This window comes from Nannobrachium achirus (genome assembly GCF_963921795.1).
Source record: "Nannobrachium achirus genome assembly, contig: SCAFFOLD_47, whole genome shotgun sequence".
In the NCBI taxonomy this organism is placed as follows: Eukaryota; Metazoa; Chordata; class Actinopteri; order Myctophiformes; family Myctophidae; genus Nannobrachium; species Nannobrachium achirus.
Genome location: NW_027664696.1, coordinates 569,432 through 593,654, shown reverse-complemented (window position 1 = coordinate 593,654; position 24,223 = coordinate 569,432). Strand labels below are relative to the sequence as shown.

Below are 24,223 nucleotides of genomic sequence, written 5' to 3'. Positions count from 1 at the left end.
TCCAGATTTGAGTGTCAATCGACCGAACATTGGAGACATTCTAGGGCTAGTAGATCTGCTATTTTCTCAATATAACCGTGTTATACAAAATGTAATTCCTCAACTCTTAGTGCTTGTAGGATGGGGGGTCCCCAGTTAAATGTGACCAGATGGACACGAATAGTATTGTTGAATGGATTAAAGTGACAACGCCACTCCCAAGTACAGGGTGGGAGACCCGCCTATCTTATGCATTTACTCTGTTATCGTTATGACCAAATAAATAATCCCCACTCAGGATGACATGACAGACAGAGGCTTTTGTGTATACAAGACCATTAACATCTTTATTCACATAGCAGTATTAAAAGGCTCCACAAATGACACTGTGTCTGTACCACTTCAATGGACCGGGGGACAATAACACTTGATAGAATCACACCACTGCAAAAGGGTTAAGAATAATACAGCTAAATAACACTGCACACTGTCTGTTAGTAACACTGACTTAAAACACTGCACACTTAACATGGGGAAGGGGCGAGCACGGTCACTAACTAGGTGGTACAATAAATGGAGACTCTTATAAAACTGAACAAAAGGAGGAGGAGGTACTTGAGCATAGCAACTATTCTTAAACTAACATGAGGAAAAGAGTAATGGCTGCCTGCTGACCACAGCCATGTGTCACCAGTACAGCCTGCAATATACAAATGTGTCCCAATCTCACTGAGAGCCAGTCATCTCGGAAAGTACAGCTTTAGACAGGGACTGAAAATATATATATTTTTTTCTCACTAAAATGTGATAAAGCCACTAAAGCATTTCATAAATTTCAGGCTACATTTCACTTAAACGCCAGAGCTTAACTCTGCATGTAAATAAGACTTTTTTTAATTAATGTGAGAGATCGTCAGGTCATTTGCAGGTTAGAAATTTATTTAGAACTTGAATATCTCAAAAGTAGTATTTCAGCATGGCATCATTCTATAAGCCATATCTTCAAAACTGTTGGGTCAATCTCCACAACCAATATATCATGTTGTAGCTATGATCCCCAGCTTTCAAATGAAATGAAAAAATGAAAATGAAAAAAAATCCAATGACTGGCTCCCAGCCAAATTGGGACACAAATGCACAAATTAGTTACCATACCATATACAACCCACATTACATAATGCATACTATACTGGAAAGCTCAGCTTCATACCGTCACATAAAATATGATTATTTTGGGGGGTCCCCAGATGATTAACTTAATGTGCAACACTGTTTTCTCACTCAACAGTAAACAAACCAACATAAAGTTTAAGTGTATTGAGGGTATCTGCACATTTCTAAAGTGACAATTTATGGACTTTTTAATAACTCTAAAATGACACACATTGGCCAAATTGTCAAATATTATGGATGCAGAAATTGTGAAAATGGTGCTCACACTGCCTCGCAACTCGAGGCGTTGTGATCATGTAGATCTGCTATTTTTTCAATATAACCGTGTTGTACAAAATGTAATTCCTCAACTCTTAGTGCTTGTAGGATGGGGGGTCCCCAGTTACAATATGATTATTTTGGGGGTCGCGGCCTGAAAAGGTTGAGAACCTCTGGTGTAAAGTAACTAAGTGCATTGACTCTAGTATGTACTTAAGTAACATTCTTAGGTATTTGTACTTTACTTGAGTATTTACACATTTCTATACTTTTACTTTTACTCCACTACAATCATTTGAAAACGTACTAGTTCACTAGTTAGTTTTCAGATATAAATGTTCATATTATAAAACATACATTAGTCCACTCTAGCCCCCTACCTCGCGACATGTTGTGAGCTTGTAGATCAGCTATTTTCAAACAGTTTGTACTTTTATTCCGGATTTTATTCCAGATCCATTTTGCCAAGGCAACGCCCACATCTCAGTGTTCAATAGATGGGGTTTGGTGCGCATGGGGAACACCAGGAAATGCATGGGGAAACAGAAAACGATCGGATAAAAAGGCTTCTTATTAAAGAACACAATGCCGGCCAGTAATTATATAATGCCTGCCAAGATGTATAACTTGTTGTGACTTTATAAAGCACTTTGTTTTTGAAATTTGAATGTTTGTGTAGTTTGTATAGGCGAATCAATTCGCGTCCTCCAACCGAGGTAAATCCTCACCCATCATGTACGTCAGATTATCAACAACCGTCATGTTTCAGGGCTATCAACATGCAAGGTATAAATACAGACGAAGACGGCTTGAAATTAGGTATTGGTGTATGTGTCAAATTAACAGACAATATGCATGCACGTAGCACATGCAAAAAAGCTATCCATCTGTAACCAGGTGTGGTTATTTCAATAAAACCTTGTTGAAAATTTCGATAAGGCATTTAATGTCTTTATTCTATGTGTAGTGTAGCGTGTAGCCTACTGTGCAATGTGCATGCATATACAGGGTATATGCTATTCGTTATTTGGGTTAGGCAGGCAGTGGACCTAAAGTGGAAAAACAAAAGCCTTTATAATGCAAGTGCTTTTACTAATACCGCGAGTAATACAGATATCGAGGTATTCAACAACATTATCACATTTTTGTATGTGTTGTAAGGTTGGGTTTATTCAAAGCCAGCTTCACTTTTGTTTTATTTGATGGCTGTACTAGTAACATACTAGTCTGGGATCACTTCACTTTTCGGGCTTGTAACCGGTCTGGAGCGGAAACCTCAAAACATCATGTTGTAGTACTCAAAGGACTACAATTTGGCCGGAACTATCCACTGGAAACAGTTTTAACCCAAAATAATTCCCCTGCACTCAAGGACATACTTTTAAGGCCTACCTAATAAACTCCTTGATGCGGAGTAGTTTTGCTTTTGAAAAATGTGTTTGGTATATATGCATCTTTTTTTAGTCTAACTCGTAGCGACTGGCAAGACTACACAAGGCTACTCGAGCATTTTAAAATGGATTGGGGAAACAAATGGAGGGAACCAAATCAGAGCGACGCCGCTTCTTCTAGTGGTTTCCGCGTTGGGCGGAAACCAAACGGGCTGTTGTGAACAAACACCAGGCTTTCTCTCTGAAAGCCTGGTGGGCGAGGTTAGTAACATACAGTAAAGATAGGCTATACTGTACATCCAGAAATCTAGACCCTTTGCAACCCTATGAATAATTATATACCTTGTTGTTAATTGAATACATCTTTAAACCATTGTCAGCTTAAAGCAAGGTCAATATAAGCCTAGTTATTTGACCTGTTAATACTGTCTGACTGCATCCATCATGTGATGTTATATTGTCACACTGTCATTTCTCCATGAGTATTCTGTTCATTAAAGGTGACATGATGCAACCAATCGCCGACAGTTCATTCCTTCCCCTCCTTCTGTGTTCTATGTAGGCTACATACTACAGGAGACATGGACGTTGTCGTTGTTGAGTCCACGCATGCCAACACCATCTTGGAGCGTCTAAACAGTCTGTGGCTGAGAAAGGAGCTGTGTGATGTGACTCTCTGCTGTGGGGGACAGGAGTTCCCCTGTCATAGAGTCGTACTCGCAACCTTCAGTTACTTTGAGGTAGCCTACACACATGTACTGGCCACATCTTCTCAACAATAACAATATTTTTCAAAAGTATTTTAATAAAATGTGAATCTAATAATTGCCATGAATGAGTAAAATAATGGAAATAGCAGATCTACAAGCTTGTAGATATTCTAAATTCTCAGGCAAACGTCTAATAAAACGTTGATAAAATGTGCAATGTGCATTATTTTATGGCTTGGAATTCCATTATATCCTGTCAATGACACAATTTGTAATCAAAGTAATTTGCTACATTTTCTCTATTTTTTAATAATTCTGTGCAATTACCATATTCCACACAGGGGCGTCAATTGGGTATGGCAGGGGTATGCAGCTGCCATACCCTGGGTCCAGGGGAAACAATAAAAGTTACTTATATAAATCCATTAATTTCTATTTGTCTATCTGTGATGGTTAGTCACTTTAACAAGGTATTATAATTATATTCTCCACACTTTTATTCTCCTCATCTTGACAAAATGGTTTATTCCCAGGTCAGCTGCACAGGTGCAATGCATTATTGTTAATTACACCGTCTGACACGTTTACTAACATGTTTAGCTGCACTTGAACAACCGTTCCAGGCTGCCATATCCAGCCCAAACTGTAGAAACGGGGAAAAAAATAAAATGTACTTCTTAAAATAAATAAATCATGCCTGTTGCTAAGGTATGGCAACATGACTGGTGTCGCGCGTGTGCAAGACACCAGTCATGTTGCCATACCTTAGCTTTTTCTGAACTGACGCCACTGATTCCACACAAACACTATCAAGTGGGATAACATTATAGATAGCTGAGAACATCTCTCTTTCAATTGCTTCACAATGTTATTTATGACTTGGCCCACGTTCAACACAAATGGCTTTTTACAGAAAATAAACTTAGAAAATAGATAGTTATGGCTAAGGAAAATAAAATAAAATAAAACAATCTACTTAAAATAGATTACCCAGACTGTTTAGCTACCAATAATGGCTAATGATGCAGTTGTTAAGTAGAGCTACAGTACATCTCTCTTCCATTTGATTTGCATTAGGCCTACAATTCCGTTGTGGGTATGCTAATTAGTCGAAAATCTGCGATTTCATTGGCCGCTTTTAAGATGTTTTGGACATTATCTCTGGAACGCAAGGTCCAATCTGCTCAGTATAAAGCTCGTTGGATGTGTGACTTCAAGGACATTAAGCTGGTGGGCCAGTCAAAATCGCTATGAATATTGTTGACACAATGTAAATAAGATTCTATATGCTATGAATATTACAATGTAAATAAGATTCTATATGCTATGAATATTGTTGACAATGTAAATAAGATTCTATATGCTATGAATATTGTTGACAATGTAAATAAGATTCTATATGCTATGAATATTGTTGACACAATGTAAATAAGATTCTATATGCTATGAATATTGTTGACACAAAGTAAATAAGAAAGGTCTGAACACTCTAACCCTGAACACTCTAAACCAATTCACCGTTTCAACTTGCACAGGGAATGTTCACGTCTGGGATGCTGGAGTCCACACAGGACAGGATTCAAATCAACAATGTGGATCCTGAGGCGCTCAGCCTTCTGTTGAGCTATGCTTACACCTCAACAGTATCCATCACCCAGGGAAATGTGCAGGTGATGTATTCTCATCATAAACCCTATCCATTGTTTGATAGGGTTTACCTGGGTGCGTAACAAACACATGTTGTTTCTTTGGTCTCTAGGCCCTGCTAGCAGCGTCAAACCTGTTCAATGTCACAGGTGTTCTGGAGGCCTGCTGCCGCTACATTGAGTTTCACATGGATGAGCTGAACTGTGTAAAGATCCACTGCTTGGCTGATGCCCTCTGCTGTGCCACCTTGGAGCAGCACAGCATGGATTACATCCTGGAACACTTCAGCGATGTCTACCAGCAGGTCAGTGAGTGAATAGTCTCGCGTGGCCAGACTGTTGCCTCCGCGATTTGGTCAAATGCTCCCAGCATACAGTCTGGCAGACCGGGGAAGAAATGATGAGTGCGAGATGAGAGCGGAAGTGAAGCCCCCACGTCACTTCCGTTTCCGTCTCACATCACACACATTTATCATTATATAAATAAAAATCATATTAAGCATGTTTAGCGTGCTGCTTAGCAGAAATGACATTTTAAAATATATTTTTTTGAACGGTAATGCCCGTTTTCGATACTCGCCGTTCGGGAGCTGCTGTTCCAGACTCTATATAGCATTCAGAGATTGTGGAATAGTTGTCTGGCTACGCGAGACTAGTGAGTGAAGGATAGGAATGCATGCATTTATCAAGTTGTCTATTGTTGGCTTCTCCTCGTATAAATCTGTGGTGGCTCACAGTGTGGGTACGGTCACACATTAACATGGGAGTGGATGGGGGTTAGGCTGCTTGACGCTGACAAGACCACCCAAATTATACAATATTAACACGATGAATGCCAGAGGTTTACATAAATAATGGCGATTAACTGCCAATATTAAATCCTATGTTGACTAATACAATCATGTATTTTCTCTGCTCCAAGGATGAGTTCCTGTCTCTCTCTGTGGACAAACTGACAGAGATCATCTCTAGTGACCATCTCAACGTCCCCCTGGAGGAGATGGTGTTTGAGGCGGCCATGCTGTGGTTAAATAAGTGTCCTACCCGCAGGGACGGCTTTGAAAAGGTGAAACACTTAGAAGTGACGTAGACATGTGGTCACAGCGGTGCAGTCGGTAACTCTGTCGCCTCACAGCAAGAACACTTAGAAGAGATGAAGAAATGTGGTCACAGTGGTGATACCATACCTTAGGTGGTGTTGGCAAAAGGGCCTTTTTGTGTGGAGTTTGCATTATATTATTTGACAATTTGGCCAATGTTAGACCAGTTTTTATCGTATATTTTTTTCATTACTCTTGATGCAATAATATTACCTTTCTTGAGTTATTAAAAGGGTCTTAAAACTAAAGTCATTCTGTTGTCACTTCACTGTCATCTGGGGACCCCCAGGTGTCATACAGTACATTTGTTTCCTCAGCTTGTCTTGGCGGATGTAGATATTTGAAATCAATGTTTAATGTTCACCCACTATCCAGTTGTATTGAATCATTGGTGTTCTATGTGTTGTTTAAGGTGCTAGTGCATGTCCGCCTGCCTCTTGTCAGCCGATTATACCTCCGTGACGTGATAGAGTGTGTGGATGTGGTGACAGACTCTCAGGCCTGTCAGCGGCTCATCACTGAAGCCAAGAAGCAGCATCTGCTCCCCTACAGCCAAAGAGCACAACCACGCAAGACCCCAGGTGCATGCATGTTGCAACAGATGGTGGAAAATATATATTTATGAATACATCACAGATCCTTTCTTGTTGGTATTTCCAATGCAAAGACATTCCTCCAATGAGCAAACACATCTGGACATAAAATAATTGGTGGCAAATCTTCAAAAGCTTACATTGCTGTTTCATTATTGTGGTTCATCATTTCATAATTTGATTATGCACAAAAGTCTGGATTTTGGTGTCTTGCACTTGTATGGATGGTTTAGGTTGACTAACTTTAAATGTATGCTAAATGTGCTGTCACGTTTCACATGCTCACACCTGCTTATTTGTTTATCTACTATTCCTCTGTGTGCAGTGATACTGATTGTGCGGGGAAAGGTTGACAACAACGCTGGTGTTGGCAACCCCATTGAGTGCTTTGATCCGCTGACCAATCAATGGAAGAGTCTGGCACCTCTGCCCATCACTGTAAAGCACCCTGGTCTGGCCGTGTTAGGTGAGGTGTTCTACTGGAGTAGAGGTCAATAATTTAAGACCTGTAATGGAACTTAACTGTTTTGTCCCTGAATTGAGCTGTAGTAGTAATGTTGCTGGAAAGGTGATTCAAATTATTGAATATTATTGTGTTGGGTCATTTATCATGGGAAATCTCGCTCTTTCGAACGCCCATAATTTCGGAGCGTCGGCAGGTTAGCTACTCACCCCACGGAGGTTAGGGTTTGGGTTAGGTTTGGTTGTTGAAAAGATGCTATGTCGAAATGATGACAAGCTCCCCATTCATCATGGCAACTTGGGAGTTAGTAGCAGCAGTCATTATAGATGATATCTCCGCCACCGTTGGCCCTATCAATGCCCTTCATTTCTCACATGGCCCTCTTTTAGTGCCACCATCAGGCCGATTTTTTGCCAAACACATTTATGGACACTGCTCCTACAGATTTTGGCCTAAAATCACACAAAGTATCTCTAAAGTCATGTCATCAACATGGATCTGTCCCATTTCCCATATTCCCTCATGATTGGCTACCATTACCTTCTAAAGTTTGTATATCTTATCTTGTATATCTTATCTCCCGATCAGGGAGTCTTACTGGTAATAACCAAAAACTAGTGACTTCAAATAAATGTAGTGCAGTAAAAGTACAATATTTGGATCTGAGATGTAGTGGAGTAGAAGTAAAAGTATTGGAAATACTCACTCAAGTAAAGTACACATACCTCAAAATTGTACAGGAGTCTTACCCCCCGGCTCCACCGAGTGCGGCGAGCGTCGCGCAACGCTGGGAACGCTCCGGTTTTAATCAATGAAGGGTGCTCCACTGCCGACGGCAACGTCGGACGCTCTGGTGACGGCGTCCAAACTCGAGAATCGCCCCGGTTAAAAAAAAATTACGGCGTCCACAACGTCCAGTCATGTATAAATTATGATTAAGAATGTAATTGCATTGCATTTAAATGTGTATATATGTATATACTGTATATATATACATACATACATGTAACGGAGGTGATCCGAACCTCCCCACACGGCTTCGAACCCGGGTCTCCCGCGTGAAAGTCTTCTTAACCATCACTCCAAAGGGACATCCCTATGGAATGAGAGCAGATACTAGACTTTTGAGGCTTCAGGCTGGGGCTGCGACTCTCTCCGCCACACTCACCCCCCTTTGACCTCCTCCTATGGGGAAGCCCAGATCCAGGTCACGGCACCAATGTAACGGAGGTGATCCGAACCTCCCCACCCGGCTTCGAACCCGGGTCTCCTGCGTGAAAGTCCAATATCTTAACCATCACTCCAAAGGGACATCCCTATGGAATGAGAGCAGATACTAGACTTTTGAGGCTTCAGGCTGAGGCTGCGACTCTCTCCGCCACACATATATATTTATATATATATATACCAGTAAGACTCCCTAATCTGTCGGTATATAATGCCGGTCTTATATAAGGATCATTTGTGTACGGTGTGATGTCATACTGATGTCAGCAGTGTGATGTCATACTGATGTCAGCAGCTATGTCTCTATATATGGAGTTATATGTTGTTCGTGTCCAAATATGGGGCTTGTGAGGTCAGACTTGGTGAGATTCGTCGGTTATCTCCATATATGGAGGGATGTGTTGGTTATCTCCATATCTGGAGATTCAACCTTCAACGTGTAACTATGGCTACCTAACGACTAGCCACATGACGTGAAGGTGAGTGAGGGTCTTTGTAACAGCCACCCCCAGATTTCCCGTGGAAATCTGTACAATATCGAGAAGGCCCGAACGGAAACTCTTAGTCAACTGGCCACCCCATCAAAGAGTAAAGGGACATCAAGGCCTCTCTCTTGTCAATGGGCTGGTGTCGGCCACCCCATACGGGTTCTAGTCTGAGGTGATAGCCTGCCACCCCGTTAGTAGGCAGGGGTCCCGACAAGCCAAGGGGTCGATTGCACCAGCTTCCTCCTGCCGCGAAGGGTGCCAGCATGACTCACACCATCCTTCCTAGACGATTTTGACATCTTGTTACTAATCTGTCGGTAGATAATGCTGGTCTTATATAAGGGTCATTTGTGTACGGTGTGATGTCATACTGATGTCAGCAGTGTGATGTCATACTGATGCGGAGATATGAGCAGGACAAAGGTGTGACGTGTGACCGACCGACGGACAGACGGCCGGTGGAGGTTTTGATACTAAACTGCGACCTGACGGTCGCAATAATATATATATATATATATTTATGTACATACATACAGGGGCGGGCATTTGCTCTACGCAGACTACGCAACTGCGTAGAGCCCCTAGGCAGAGGGGGGCCCCCTGCTGGGCTCATTATTCTGAGCATTTAGGGAAAAAAAGTCCTGTCAAAAGTTATGATTTTTTAAACAATTGACCAACTGCTCACTGGAGTCAATAGATTTCACACAGAGACCAGCTGGCGACAGTTGAGTTGATTGATTGGAATGTTAAGTGATCAGCTCTCTCTCTTGTCTCTCTATGAATTTCCTGTACATACGTGCAATATCCAAACTGTACTCAAAGATTACACATATTAGGCTTGAAAATTAATGATGTTAAGAAAATACATTGTTTTATCTAAACTTTGAAAAATAATAATTAAAAATAAATTGTAAAAATATAAATTTTAAAGTATTATTATTCAATGATATTCCCTTATTGTTATTAAAATAATTATTGTTCCTGCATCAAATATGTCCTGCATAAAAATATACATATAGGCCTACTCTATATACCTTTGATTACCTTACTTACCTTACTGTACTCTTCTTAAATTAATCAAATAGATCAGGTTAGGTATTTAAAACCAACCATAATGACAACAAATAGGCTTCCTCTGCCTCTGCTCTTCATTGTCTTGTCAAGTTCAGTGTCTTGTCATGCTAAATCATCACTTTTTCAGAATAGGTATTGAGTTGGAGGGTGGCATTTTTAATTCCTGCGCTTCGCGCGCGCGCATACCTATTTTTCACGCACGCTCATGGGGGGGCCTCTTTTACTACCTTTGTGGGGAGCCCCAAGTTTATAAAAACCGCCCCTGCATACATATATATGTTACAGTCAGTTTGGGTAGCTCAGTGAGATCGGGGTAAGAGCGCTCGTTTTGTCGTTCACCACCACCACCTGGATCAATTCACTTTGATAGTCTCTTATCAGCACACCTGTGTAGTTCTGCGTATTCACCATGAGATGGTGACAACAGCCATTCACTAGTGTAGGCGCTGACGTCACTCGTTTGCGACTCTTTCGTTGTTTATTTACTAGCCTAGCTCGGCTGTGTTTAGCCATTAGCTTACTATGCCTAATTCTAACCCTAACCTCCGTGGGGTGAGGCGCTATCATTCCTGCAGACGCTACGTTGTCGTTGCCTTTGTTGTGGATCAAAGCGACCGCTTTTCTGCCGTTGGCTATCCATTCACGTCATTCACAATGGTGACTAGAAGTCCCAAAAATCTTAGCACATTTTAATGTAATTACAGTGGTCTTCTTTGATAAAATTATGTATAAACACAACAGGCTGGGAAACAACTCCTTTCTCATTTCTTCCTCCAAAAACAGGTCTGAACACTGAAGACAGATTTTTTACATTATCGTGGCCAATCTACAAGCTCACAGTCACAAAACAGCATGTCCTGACTCATGCATGCGACGTGTTGTGAGCTTGTAGATCTGCTACTTTTTTCCGTCACTTTAACACAGCATACATTATATTTTTTTAGGCATAACACTATAGTTGATAATGCTCATATCCTCATCTGATCTTTGATTGAAATATCAACAAATTCACATTCAGTGGAGCCAATCGGACGTCAACGTGATGGCGTCCGACACCGGCACAACACCGTCTTTTTGGTGGAGCCCTGGGGTTAGGGTTGGAGTTAACCCTTAAGTTCTGTTCAGATTCACTACACCTTCGTTCTGTTCGGGTCATTTTGACCCGGGGGATATTTGGTTTAAAAAAAACAACACTAATATAAATTTTAACTTAACAATCATCATGATACATTGACTTTGACTCAATACCAAACAATTCATATGATATATATGGTAAATGTTTGCATTTCTGCTTTGCTATATCACATTAAACACTGAAAGAGCTAGGCGTTTTTACTGATTTAGCTGAAATTCAGGTAAAAAAACGACTTTATTTAATACTGGGGGGGGGGGGGGTTCGGAATGGGGCTTCGGAAGGGGGGTGTTAGAAGTGGGGGTGACTGTGTGTCTGTGTTTTGGCATAATACTGTGTATTTCTGTGTATCTGTGCTTCCGGGTCAAAATGACCCGAACAGCACTAAAGGTTAAAAAAAAATGAGGGGGGTGTAGCATGGGTGTAGTGCAAAAATTTTTTTTTTCCATGTTCATCTCAGAAGAATCTTTAAGGCCAGTGAGTTTCAGGTGGAACAAATTTAAACTTCTACCTTTTTTTTCCAAATGAAAATGTAAAACGGGTCAAAATGACCCGAACAGCACTTAAGGGTTAAGGGAGCGCCGCTTCCGACTCTCAGAGACCTCTTACCTGGTTACCATGGTTACTAGGTAAACAGGCTCTGGTGAGCGAAGAAACTTCATATAGCCTATTCCATGTTGCAACTCTGCCTACAAATCTCCATAGGCTCCTATTCATTGCTGCTGCAAAGAAACAGCTTTATCTCTGAATCTACTTCCACAAACGCTTCAAATATCGAGAACAATTTTTTTCACGCCGACACTGGGCCGTGACAATCGGCCGCGGTTAGGATTTTAGTTTCACGACCGAAAGTAAAGAAACCGAAACACCATTTTAAACCGTGAATTTCCACAACATGGACACGATCGTGACTTCCGGGGCTCTTCAAAATAAAGCAAAAGTCAATGGCGGCACTTTATAGCCAAATAATTCGAAAAAAATGGCATCCAATGCGTTTCACCACTTGAATTACTGTCGGCTGGGTGTTGTGTCGGTAGCCGGGGAGCCACAGGCCCAATAGCTCAAAGAATAGGGTTTTACCTGTGACGTCATGACATACGTTTTATTTTTGTTTTTTCTATTCATTTGGTCATTAAGGTACACAGAATGAGAGGCCTGCTCTGCCGGAAACTCTGCGAAAAAAGGTTATGGCCATTTGTATATTCACTCCATCGACTTCAATATACAGGAAAGAAACACACAAAAAAAATGCTTTAAGTAGCATGTGAGGGTTCAAACTAGGGGTTCTTGATGATTCTGAATCCATTGCAAGCATTTGTTTTGCATGAAAAACATTCCTTGGGCTAGAAAATGGACCAAAATAACAGTGAAAAGTGATAACTCATCACTTTTCACAGGTTTGAGAGGCTGAAATCTAGCCCAAGGAATGTTTTTCATGCAAAACAAATGCTTGCAATGGATTCAGAATCATGAAGAACCCTTAGTTTGACCAGTCAATGGGAAACCTTTTTTCGCAGTGTTTCCGGCAGAGCAGGCCTCTTTCTGTGTACCTTATTGACCAAATTAATAGGAAAAACTAAAATTTGGAGTATGTCATGACATCACAGGTCTTCTCTCATTTTGGCACAGTGGCTCCCCGGCTACGGGGGAAAAGAATATTACAATAAATGTTATCTTTAATGGTAATGTACCTTGAGCTCTGAAACTCTTCTTTAACAATCAAGTCTGCTCATCTCCCAACATAGGCTCGTATGTGTATTTGGCTGGAGGATCCTACTCTGATGATTGTTATGATCTCAGTAAGGAGATGTGGCGTTATGACCCTCTCCATGACTCATGGATGAAGATGGCTTCCATGAATGATGCACGCTTTGAATTCGGTAAGACCGTCAAACTATCACGTACAATTTAACAGTGTTAGTTACTCAATGGGAAGTTGCACATGGCCTAGAGGTGTGGTATGTCAATATGAAAACGATTAAAATGTCTCCACATTTTAGTGGTGGACATTACAGGGAAGTAAATTTACGTGAGACAAGAGTATTTGTATTTTTGGATACTTATAACCTCAACTCCACTAGTTTTCTATGAAGGATACGTAGCAATTTTGTCTGCCCATTTCTATGTGTAATTATTGCCAATTTCACCTTAATCTATATCCTGTGAGACAGAAAAATACACTTTCTGCTTACTAAGGAGCTGTGTACAACGGTCTTGTCCTTCCATGGCTTGCTGTTTGAGGAGCAGCATACATTAGTTAGTGGAATAAACAATCATAAACAAGATTTTAGGTAAAATAGGTTTTAGGCTTACCTATGATCCTAGATTACGCCTGGGTAGACAATAAATTACCCAAATTTGTTTTGAAGTGAAATATCCCATCCCAATAACTCATCCTGATGTATAGCTTGATAGTTTGTTTTATCCGACAATGGTGTTGTGCGCAAACTGCTGTTTCCCTGTGTGTGACCTCTAAAAAGTTGATAAATAGGACCTTTTAATAACCTTATAATTAAAGGAGCTATAGTCAACTTTTTCATTGTAGGGCCGACACTTTGTTTACATCCTAGTCTATAGACTAGAATGTAAACAAAGTGTCGGTCTGATGGCCAAAATGATTATTTTATCATTATTTTACGCTTTTTGTGGTCATTTTTGAATAGAAACACATATATGAAGCTTATTTTTTTATAAAATATTTTCGAAACATTATTTTTATTTTAGCATCCGTTTTTCAAGAAAAAGTTATCTATAGCTCCTTTAAAAGTTCAGAGAATGCATTCTGAGAGATACAGAGAAAAGCCACAGTTTACATACAGGAATGAAGTCACTCCCCTCAAAGGGGAGACAGTGAGACATCAAAGAAAAGGGTCCTGTGTACTATCTTTCTGTACAGGCACCAGGGTAGCACAGGGCTGCAATAATATTATCTCATCAAGTTGACCAACACAATTCAGGTTTAAGGTCAAACTGACACAGTTTCAGGTTTTATTGGAAACTCAAATAATATAATGAGCTATCTTTAATGACTAGACAAATGTAAACTCTTTAAACATGCAAATGATTAAACTAAAAATTCCCTTTATCAACCTCATCATTAGGATTATTCAATTAAGAATATATTATTTTTGCATTCACCCAATAGAAAGGGGGGGGGGGGGGGCATCAGCTGCTACTTGACCAAAACAGGTCTAGGTACTTGTTATACATTAGGCAATTGACCCGTTTTATATGATTTCTCTTATCTTCTCTTTTTATTTTCTCTGGGTCCAGACCTGGTGACGTCTGGTGGGTATATGTTTGCTGTGCAAGGCAGGGGGAGGGATGGAACAGTGAACTCAATGGAGCGATACAACCCCATCGCCAACACCTGGCAGATCATCGAGTATGTCGGAATGCCAGATCACACTGAGCCATCTGTGGTTGTACTGGATGGATTGATCTATGCTATGGGTATGGAACAGGTGTAAACTCAAAATATCTAATAAGCCTTTCATATTCATCAATGTCTTGACAATGAATGTTTCCTCTGGGGCCAGATACCAACAAGACATACAAGTACAATCATGAAACATCTGTATGGACACAAGTCGCTCCTGCGCCGGTTAAACGTTATGGTGCTGCTGTCTGTTCACTCGACGGAAAGATCTACCTTTTAGGTATTCTTCTATATCTGTTGTTAATGGCTCTTAGTTCCATAATAGACTCGCTTCAACTTTGCTTTAACAGTCACTATCCTGTTTATCTATAGGTGGTGAGTTGAGTGACCAGATGAACCAGGTAGAGAGCTTCGTCCCCAAGACAAACCAGTGGACACTGTGTGCCCCCATGAACAAGAAACGCTACAGGCCTGGCGTGGCTGTGGTCCATGGACGGATCTACGCACTCGGAGGGTATGATCCCAAGTAGAATGCTACGTATTCATAGAAGCCTAAAAAGGTGGCTGCTTGTTCACACCAGACATTACTCTCATCGCTCTCTTTCTTTGTGTAGGCGAAGTAGTACTATTGAGCAGTATGATGATGAGAGGGACACATGGGAAATTGTTGGGGAGATGCCCACCGATTGCAAAGAATTGCAAAGCTGTGTCTCTCTCCGGCTGCGGAAGGACGCACATGCAAAGGTAATACATTAGCACTGTATACAGAAAAATTAAAAAGCTGGTCTTATAATCAGTGTTGTTTTTGGCAGGCATTTTAGATTTAGTCTTAGTCTTAGTCTGTTTGACGAAATGCTTATTAGTTTTAGTCAGATTTTAGTCATTTATATCCTTGATAGTTTTAGTCTAGTTTTAGTCGACTAGAACTCGAAAGGTTTTAGTCAAGTTTTAGTCGACGAACCCACACAAAGGTTTTAGTCCAGTTTTAGTCAATAGTTTTAGTCAAAAAGAAAAATGTGTCTTTAGATAAATAAATTAAGTATTAGACATTGGAATCAAAGTTGACAGGTGCAATTGAATTCATAATGTATAGGCTAATGACAAGTGTATATTACACCTGCCCCATCCTATTTATATGCACAGTTCACACAGGAGTAATATAATATAAGAATACGGTATCCATGGCCACTTGCACTTGCTTGCTGTCTGTACTGTAGTCTCTCACACACACACACACACACACACACACACACACGGTACTGTTGAGTTCCAAGGATTTACAAGTGACGTCACAGTCATACGCGACGTCGGCGGCCGCTGACAGGAAACAAACAACCCCTACGTCATTAACGTATCCTTTGAGAATAGCACCGTTCGCTATCGCGTACCGTTCTCCGCATCCAGCGGAAAAAAGGTTTGCATGCTTTACAACAAACAATCCAATTAATTTACGTCCAAAAGCTTAGCGCCAGATGTTATAGAAAACGTTGAGGAGGGATTAGTAGGAAAGTGACCACGGCGGGTCCAGTTGTCAATGGGAAAGGAAATCAACTTCTCTTCTCTTCTCAGCAAAGCAAATGATTATGATTTGTTAAAAGGCTCGTGCCGTCAGCTTACTGGATTGGAATAGCAGCGCTCCGTGGTACTGTAAGTAAGCCTGCATTATTTCCTGGATTGTAAAATAGATCCATATCGTGTCTTCTTTTCCGACGACCAAATCTATTAATTGATGTTGACGCTGCTGCCGCGAGGCAGATACAAGGTCTTTACTCAATCAGATGATTAGCTTTCATTTGCAAATAGAAACTTAGTAACATTCCCAGCTGTAATGTGTGCAACTTCTGACCACAACAACAAACAACACGTGTGTTCCTGCCGACATCCCAGCCAATCACAGAGCCTGTTGCTATATGCGTCCTAGAACGTTCCATATGATTGGCCACTACTCCTCCATTGAAACAACTACTATAATATATTGCAGCTTTTCATGCATGTTTATTTAAAGTCCGATAGACCAGATCTTCGTCTCATCTTCGTTACGTCAACGAAAACACACGTTCGTCTCGTCATATTTTCGTCAGACTTATGTTTAGCTCGTTGCGTTAACGTCACGTCATCGTCGTGAAAAAAAGGGGCGTCAACAAAATCATTTTCGTTAACGTCTCGTCAACAAAAACAACACTGCTCATAATACAGTATCCTTCCTACAAAGACTCTTTTAATAATGCAAAGTTATCTGAACATGAGAGAGTTTAGGTTATTTTTCTCTCCATTTAACAGCCTAATGGAATGCTAACTAAGTGAGGAATTCTTCCAATTGATGTGACATAATGAATTGTGGATTGTTGTTTATTTTGTTATGTTATTTGTCCCTGTCCCACACAGTGATGAGCCGAGCAGACAGATGGACGCAACATCAGTGATGACACACACACACACACACACACACACACACACACACACACACACACACACACACACACACACACACACATATTCTTTATATGTACAATAAAGTTTTGTAGCTATTCATATGAGTGTGTTTGACTATTTGCAAGACCTGCTCCTCTGTTTATTCAGGTGCCATGGCATTGGTCTGACATCTCATTGTTCCTACATCCCATTAAGCCTGTATCATAGTCGGGTCTGCGGTGGAAGGCTTTACACCGCGGTGTAGTCTTTTCGAGTCTTTTTGAGTCATGAAACTACAACGTTACAAAATTGCTCACGGTGGAGAGCTTTCCACCGTGAGTCCCAACACATCTCTCTGTTTTTACTATCAGACAGACAGGCTCTCCACCGTACACTCTGATACGGGCTTTAGTCTGGTGAAAATATCTCTGAAAAATGTTTTTGAATCTCTGAAAAATGATTTCGAAACTCTGAAAACTGATTTGAATCTCTGACGAAATCCTGCCAAGACATTGTAGTGTTTTCGCTAACAGATTTTTTGTTTCAACTTCATCAGAAACACAGTTTCAGAATATTCATTTTGGTACTTTTTTCCCTGCATATTATTTAGTGTTTCATGTGAGAAACCGGTGATCGTTTTTAAGCTATTGTTGAAAGTCATCTTCAAGAGTTAAACTATGGGGCCATTTTTTTAATTTTCTTTTTAAGATCTTATTTTTCAGATCTTATTTTTGCAGATTCAAATCATATTTTTTCGGTTTCAGTTTTTTTTTTCTTTAGATATGTAAAACATATGGATGACTATAGAACATCGGGATGAGCCTGTATAAGTCCAGGCAAACTAGCTCATTTTGGACCCAAAACAGAAAGTAATTGTAACAGAATTTTTTTCTTCACAGACCTTTTTCTATAAGGTCTCCAGAACAACATACTAAAAGTCCTAATAAATCCTAGTTGCGGAAATATGTTTAATTGGCACCAATCCAAGAAATCCACCCAGGAGGAAAATACCCAGAAAAATATTTTTTTTCTGGGTATTTAAGGAGGATCTGAGGGGTCTACTAGGGGTTTGTCATGATGCAGAATCCATTGCAGGCATTTGTTTTGCACAAAAAACATTCCGTGGGCTAGAAATGGCCTCAGAAAACAATACACGTATGGGTGAGTATTCATGTTAGTCGGAGGCCTTAAGGGTTTTTTTTCTCGTGCTAATCAGTCTAAAAGTGCAAAATTTTGCACAGATGTAGCTCAGGGCATGCTCTAATGATTTAGCTAGGGCGCCCGAGTCTGCGACATTCGGGGTCGCCACAGCGGCCAAATCAAGTTGGGCTCCCATCGACTTTAGTGATGAAAAGTGATGAGTCAGAGTTTTGTGGGTGCTGTGGTGACCCCGAAGGTCGCCGACTCGAGCGCCCTAGCTAAATCATTAGAGCATGCCCTGAGCTACATCTGTGCAAAATTTTGCACTTTTAGACTGATTAGCACGAGAAAAAAAAAACTAAGGCCTCCGACTAACATGAATACTCACCCATACGTGTATTGTTTTCTGAGGCCATTTCTAGCCCACGGAATGTTTTTTGTGCAAAACAAATGCCTGCAATGGATTCAGCATCATGACAAACCCCTAGTTAGACCCCTCAGATCCTCCTTAAATACCCAGAAAAAAAATATTTTTCTGGGTATTTTCCTCCTGGGTGGATTTCTTGGATTGGTGCCAATTAAACATATTTCCGCAACTAGGATTTATTAGGACTTTTAGTATGTTGTTCTGGAGACCTTATAGAAAAGGTCTGTGAAGAAAAAAATTCTGTTACAATTACTTTCTCGTAAAACGCTAGTTTGCCTGAACTAGATCTGTAAAACATATGTATGACTCCATAAATCTGTAGAATGCCCATTCAAGGTAGCCTGACACTCAGCCTGAATTGACATTTTGTTTCACTCCATTATTCAGTCTGAGGTTGCTCCCACCCAGGGCGATTGCTGGGATGGGCGCTGCCAAAGAGGCAGTCTTCTGCGATTGGTTCACCGTCTGACCAACACAACTGTAGTAAAGCAGATGACGTAGTGTTGTTATGTGTGGCTGGCTAGTGGCTAGCCTGTTGCTTGCTAGTGCTACTTGCTAACCAAAGAAACAGGCAGCACTACGAACTAGGAATCAAACACAACATAACATGCCTGCTACTGGTGTTTCATAGCGAGATCGATGCAATCGCATATTACTGCGATGGGCGACGCGATGCGCGGTACGGCGGCGCTTGTTTATCGGGAAAGCCCCACCCACGCTGATCACAAGACACTGATTCGCCGCACAGATTTTCGAACGAGCAAAGCCTCTTCAATGAGAGCAATGCTAGACCCCTGAATCGCCAAAATAAAAATTTAAAGGGGTGTGGCTAGCGATTCAGGGTCTGGAACTAGGCTACATTCAAGTTCTCTGGGCTTTCCTATCCATACGTTTAGCTAATTCCATCACCAGTCCCTCTCCCTATGGAAGTCTAAATGCCCATTTATCCCCATTTTCTATAGAGCTATGGGTCAATCCATGTTTCTAAGGTCCCATCCATATGTTATACAGATCTATGGGCTCATTCCTAGACCCATCCCTATATCCTACAGATCTACAGATTTACCCATACATTCTATAGATCCTTGGAGTCTTCCCTATCTTTTACAGATCTACAGGCCCAACCCTATGTTCTATAGATCTATGGAGTTATCCATATGTTTTACAGATCAAAAAGCCAATCCCTGTTCTACAGATCTACAGGCACATCCATATGTTTTACAGATCTATGAGCTCATTCCTGGCCATCCCTATATCCTACAGATCTACACATTTACCCATATATTCTACAGATGTATGGAGTCATACATATGTTTTACATATCTACAGGCCCATCCCCATGTTCTATAGATCTATGGAGTCATCCATATGTATTCCGATCTACATGCCCATCCCCACGTTCTATAGATATATGGAGTCATCCATATGTTTTCAAATCTACAGGCCCATCCCCATGTTCTATAGATGGGCCAATCCATGTTTCTATGGTCCCATCCATATGTTTTACAGATCATCTATTGATTCATTCCTATGTTCTAAAGATCTATCGGCCCACATATTTTACAAATCTAAAGGCCCATCCCTATGTCTTACAGATCTATATTCTCTAGATATATGGACCACATATGATGTGTTGTGAGCTTGTTTCAAAAAAGTAATGTTGAAAAACATGAATGAACTAGAAAGGTGCCATTCTGGGAAATTGCAAGTGTGGTTGCACTGATGCAAGTCACGAGGAATCCACTGGGAACTGACTTCCGTCTTTGCATTTTTGAGCGGTGCTAACCGCTCCTATAGACCGCTTTTTTACCAAAACTATGATGTCACAAATGATGATGACATGAGTTTGCTAGACCAATGAAACACTTCGATTCTGTTGATCTGTCCATGATGTCATAGTCACATAGGCACTCGATTGGTTCACCCTGATTTAGACCGCGTTTAGGCCGCGTAAAATACGTCATAACGCGTTTAGGCCGCGTAAAATACGTCATAACGCGTTTAGGCAGCGTAAAATACGTCATAAAAAATTATTGAGCGGTGCTAACCTTGAATTTCAAAATTATATTAGTTGAATATCACTTATAAGCGATAAAATAACCACACTTTTAGACAGACTGTGGAAAATCTTACAGGTTATAAATGATAGGCAGGTAATACAAGTTTAAAATACAAATGAACAGACTTTGAAAAACTAAAATATTCATCTTCTGGCCTCTTCTCGCCTCTCTGGAGGTAAATAAGGTCACTTATCATTACACTATGACACTCTTACAAGCTACAATCCGTAGCTTGGTCAACTAACTGTTGAGCAATGACAATAAAGACTTGTATAGTCTGAGCAGACCTCTAGACTGACATCATACACAACAAAAAGAATATTGCCATGCATGCCTATCAACACTGATTTGCGCAGGAATTAGTTTGCACCGCTCACTTCGCACGGGTGCGATTTTTTCTATATAATTATATAGAAAAGATGCAATTGGAAATTACAAGTGTGGTTGCTGACAGTTGCTGACGTGACTATACTCGGCAGTAAGTTAAGTGTCATGTGAAGCTCAACCAATTGATTCCTTATTAATTCCCACTCCCATTGATTCCACTCCCATTGATTCCCTACAGAAGTCTGTCTGTCTGTCTGTCTGTCTGTCTGTCTGTCTGTCTGTCTGTCTGTCTGTCAATTTCCAATGGCAGCGGAAAAGTTACCCTAGTAATAAATAAAGTTACCCCAGGTCTATAATGTGTTGCCCTGTTGGGCAACCAATTGCCCTGTTGGGCTCGACCAATTGATTCCCTATTGATTCTGTATAGATCTACAGAACATAAGGATGGGCCTGTAGATCAGTAAAATATATGACTCCATAGATCTATAGAACATGGGGTTGGGCCTGTAGATCGGTAAAACAGGGAAGACCCCATAGATCTATATAACATGGGGTTGGGCCTGTAGATCTATAAAACATATGGATGACTCAATAGATCTATAGAACTTAAGGATGGGCCTGTAGATCTGTAAAACATATGATGACTCCATAGATCTATAGAACATGGGGTTGGGCCTGTAGATCTGTAAAACATAGGGAAGACTCCATAGATCTATAGAATGTATGGGTAAAGGCCCTTTTCCACCGGCAGGGATAACTATGACAATAATGATTTAAAAAAAGGGTTTTCAATTGAAGTGGATCGGCAGCATCCACCCAACACCGATAAAGACAACTATAGCTGACAACTTTGTTAGGATCAACAACGATGTGGTTAGGATCACTGTGATATCGTCACGATTATTATCATGTCATGGCGTCAGACACACTGACGTTGCTAGACTGCTAGTTCAACAGAAATGGCGGAACCAGAGTCGGGAGCCGAGTTCGACACAGTAGAGAGGCTAATATTTCACGTCCAAAAGAACCCTGTGCTGTTTGACAAGTCGGAGAAACTCTTCAAGGACAAAGCAATATTGGGAGCAGATTGTCCACATCCTTGGAATCAGTGGTAGGTGTCTTGTTTTTATTCACGGGGAGTCGGGGACTGACTCCATGTTATCCACGGAGGCTAGTACTAGATGACGCTCAATGCAAATTCATACACATGACTTCCATAAACATGTTTATGGAAGTCGTGTATGAAATGGCGTTTAGGGTATTCGCATGTATGTTTAGGGCAGACGCAGTGTTCTTCAAAGAGAAAGAGAGATGAAGCAGGGACCACCACTACATATTATTGTACTAGAACTACTCTGTTACAAGTAGAATTACGGAATTCAATCTTTACTCAAGTAAAAGTATTGGCATCAATAAGTAGGCTACTTAAAGTACCAAAAGTAAAAGTACAACATTTTAGAAAATAGCCACTGTATAAATGATTGTATATTGTATAGATGAGAAATAAACATAGTGATAGTTGCTGTCAAACAAGTCTATGAAACTATGGTTGAAACCAATGAAATGTTTGTATAAAAATATAGGGTCCCTGCTTCATCTCTCTCGTCTATACAATATGTAATGGGGGTCCCTGCTTCATCTCTCTCTCATCTATACAATATGTAGTGGGGGTCCCTGCTTCATCTCTCTCAGTGGGGGTCCCTGCTTCATCTCTCTCTCATCTATACAATATGTAGTGGGGGTCCCTGCTTCATCTCTCTCATCTATACAATATGTAGTGGGGGTCCCTGCTTCATCTCTCTCTCATCTATACAATATGTAGTGGGGGTCTCTGCTTCATCTCTCTCAGTGGGGGTCCCTGCTTCATCTCTCTCATCCATACAATTTGTAGTGGTCGCTGCTTCATCTCTCTCATCCAGGGTGTAAAGTAAATAAGTACATTTACTTAAGACAATTTTGAGGTATTTGTACTTTACTTTTGTATTTAAATTTCCATTACTTTTACTTCTACTCCACTAGATCTCGGATCCATATAATTTACTTTTACTAGGCTAAATTTATTTGAAAACTTAAGTTACTAGTTACTATGCAGATATACATTATAATATCATAACACATATTAACCACAGGCTTATTTTATACCGTGGCTATTTGAAAATAGCCAATCTACAAGCTCACAATGCACGTTGTGAGCTTGTAGATCTGCTATTTTCGAAAATGTTGTACTTTTACTTTTGGTACTTCAAGTAGCCTACTTATTGATGCCAATACTTTTACTCAAGTAAAGATTGAATTCTGTAATTCTACTTGTAACTAGAGTAGTTCTAGATTGCAGTATTTTACTTAAGTAAATCATTTGATTTGAGTACTTTTTCCACCATTGCTCTAATCTATACAATAATATGTAGTGGTGGTCCCTGCTTCATCTCTCTTTCTCTCTCTCTCTGTCTGCAAAACTTTGAAGAACACTGTGACTGCCCTAAACATACTTGTTTATGGAAGTCATATGTGTGAATTTGCATTTGAGTATGTGATAAATAATAATCTAGCAACTCATAATGTAATAACATCTCATTATGTAAGAAATCATACATACTGTAGGTGACATAGCACTGACATGATACTGACAATGACATCATAACTGACATGACACTGACACTGGCCAGGTTTCCCAAAGCGATTTTAGCCCTTCGTAGCTCACGCATGGCCGTAGAGACGAAGCCCTGACCGTCATGTTCCTGGGTTTACATGGGTTCGGGCAGAACGACTTATTTAGCCCCCTACAGTGCTTAATAAAGTCTCACACCTGTCTAAATATGGTATGGCTTACTATAATTACCCGTATCCTCCGAGTTCTTTAATAAGAATCCTTTTTATGCGATCGTTTTCTGTGTTTCCTTCTATTTCCTGGTGTTCCCCATGTGCACCAACCCCGGTCTATGGACACTGAGGCGTGGCCTTGCAAAGATGGGTCCAGAAATACATGGGATAACAGAAAACAACTGGATAAAAAGGCTTCTTATTCTCGCTCCCTGCCAATTAAATATGGGCTTTTTGGCTCATATTGCCAGAAATCTCCATAGACTTCCATGTAATTTATAGTGCACAGATCATGCACGCCCATGCACAGATCATGCACCATGTTTGTGCAGGCTGTTCACAGCTTTCAAACAAAAAAATCAGATTGGAAATCCGTTCAGGCATTCTTGAGAAAATAGCCATTATGTTTTACATTTTATGTAAG

The 24,223-nt window shown here is 40.5% G+C and overlaps 1 protein-coding gene across 1 annotated transcript in view; it reads left to right on the top strand.

Annotated features, from left to right (window-relative positions):
- Nucleotides 1–5,049: 5,049 nt before the first annotated feature.
- LOC308280845 (kelch-like protein 24) overlaps nucleotides 5,050–24,223 on the top strand; it is a gene marked incomplete at both ends in the record, with an annotated part of 95,340 nt that continues 76,166 nt past the window's right edge. Inside the window, 9 exons of the mRNA XM_080755163.1 lie at nucleotides 5,050–5,181; nucleotides 5,271–5,462; nucleotides 6,080–6,223; nucleotides 6,670–6,838; nucleotides 7,176–7,316; nucleotides 12,980–13,114; nucleotides 14,508–14,687; nucleotides 14,986–15,127; nucleotides 15,228–15,357. Of these exons, the coding sequence (XP_080611289.1) occupies nucleotides 5,050–5,181; nucleotides 5,271–5,462; nucleotides 6,080–6,223; nucleotides 6,670–6,838; nucleotides 7,176–7,316; nucleotides 12,980–13,114; nucleotides 14,508–14,687; nucleotides 14,986–15,127; nucleotides 15,228–15,357 (1,365 nt within the window). The remainder of the gene's footprint in view (nucleotides 5,182–5,270; nucleotides 5,463–6,079; nucleotides 6,224–6,669; nucleotides 6,839–7,175; nucleotides 7,317–12,979; nucleotides 13,115–14,507; nucleotides 14,688–14,985; nucleotides 15,128–15,227; nucleotides 15,358–24,223) is intronic.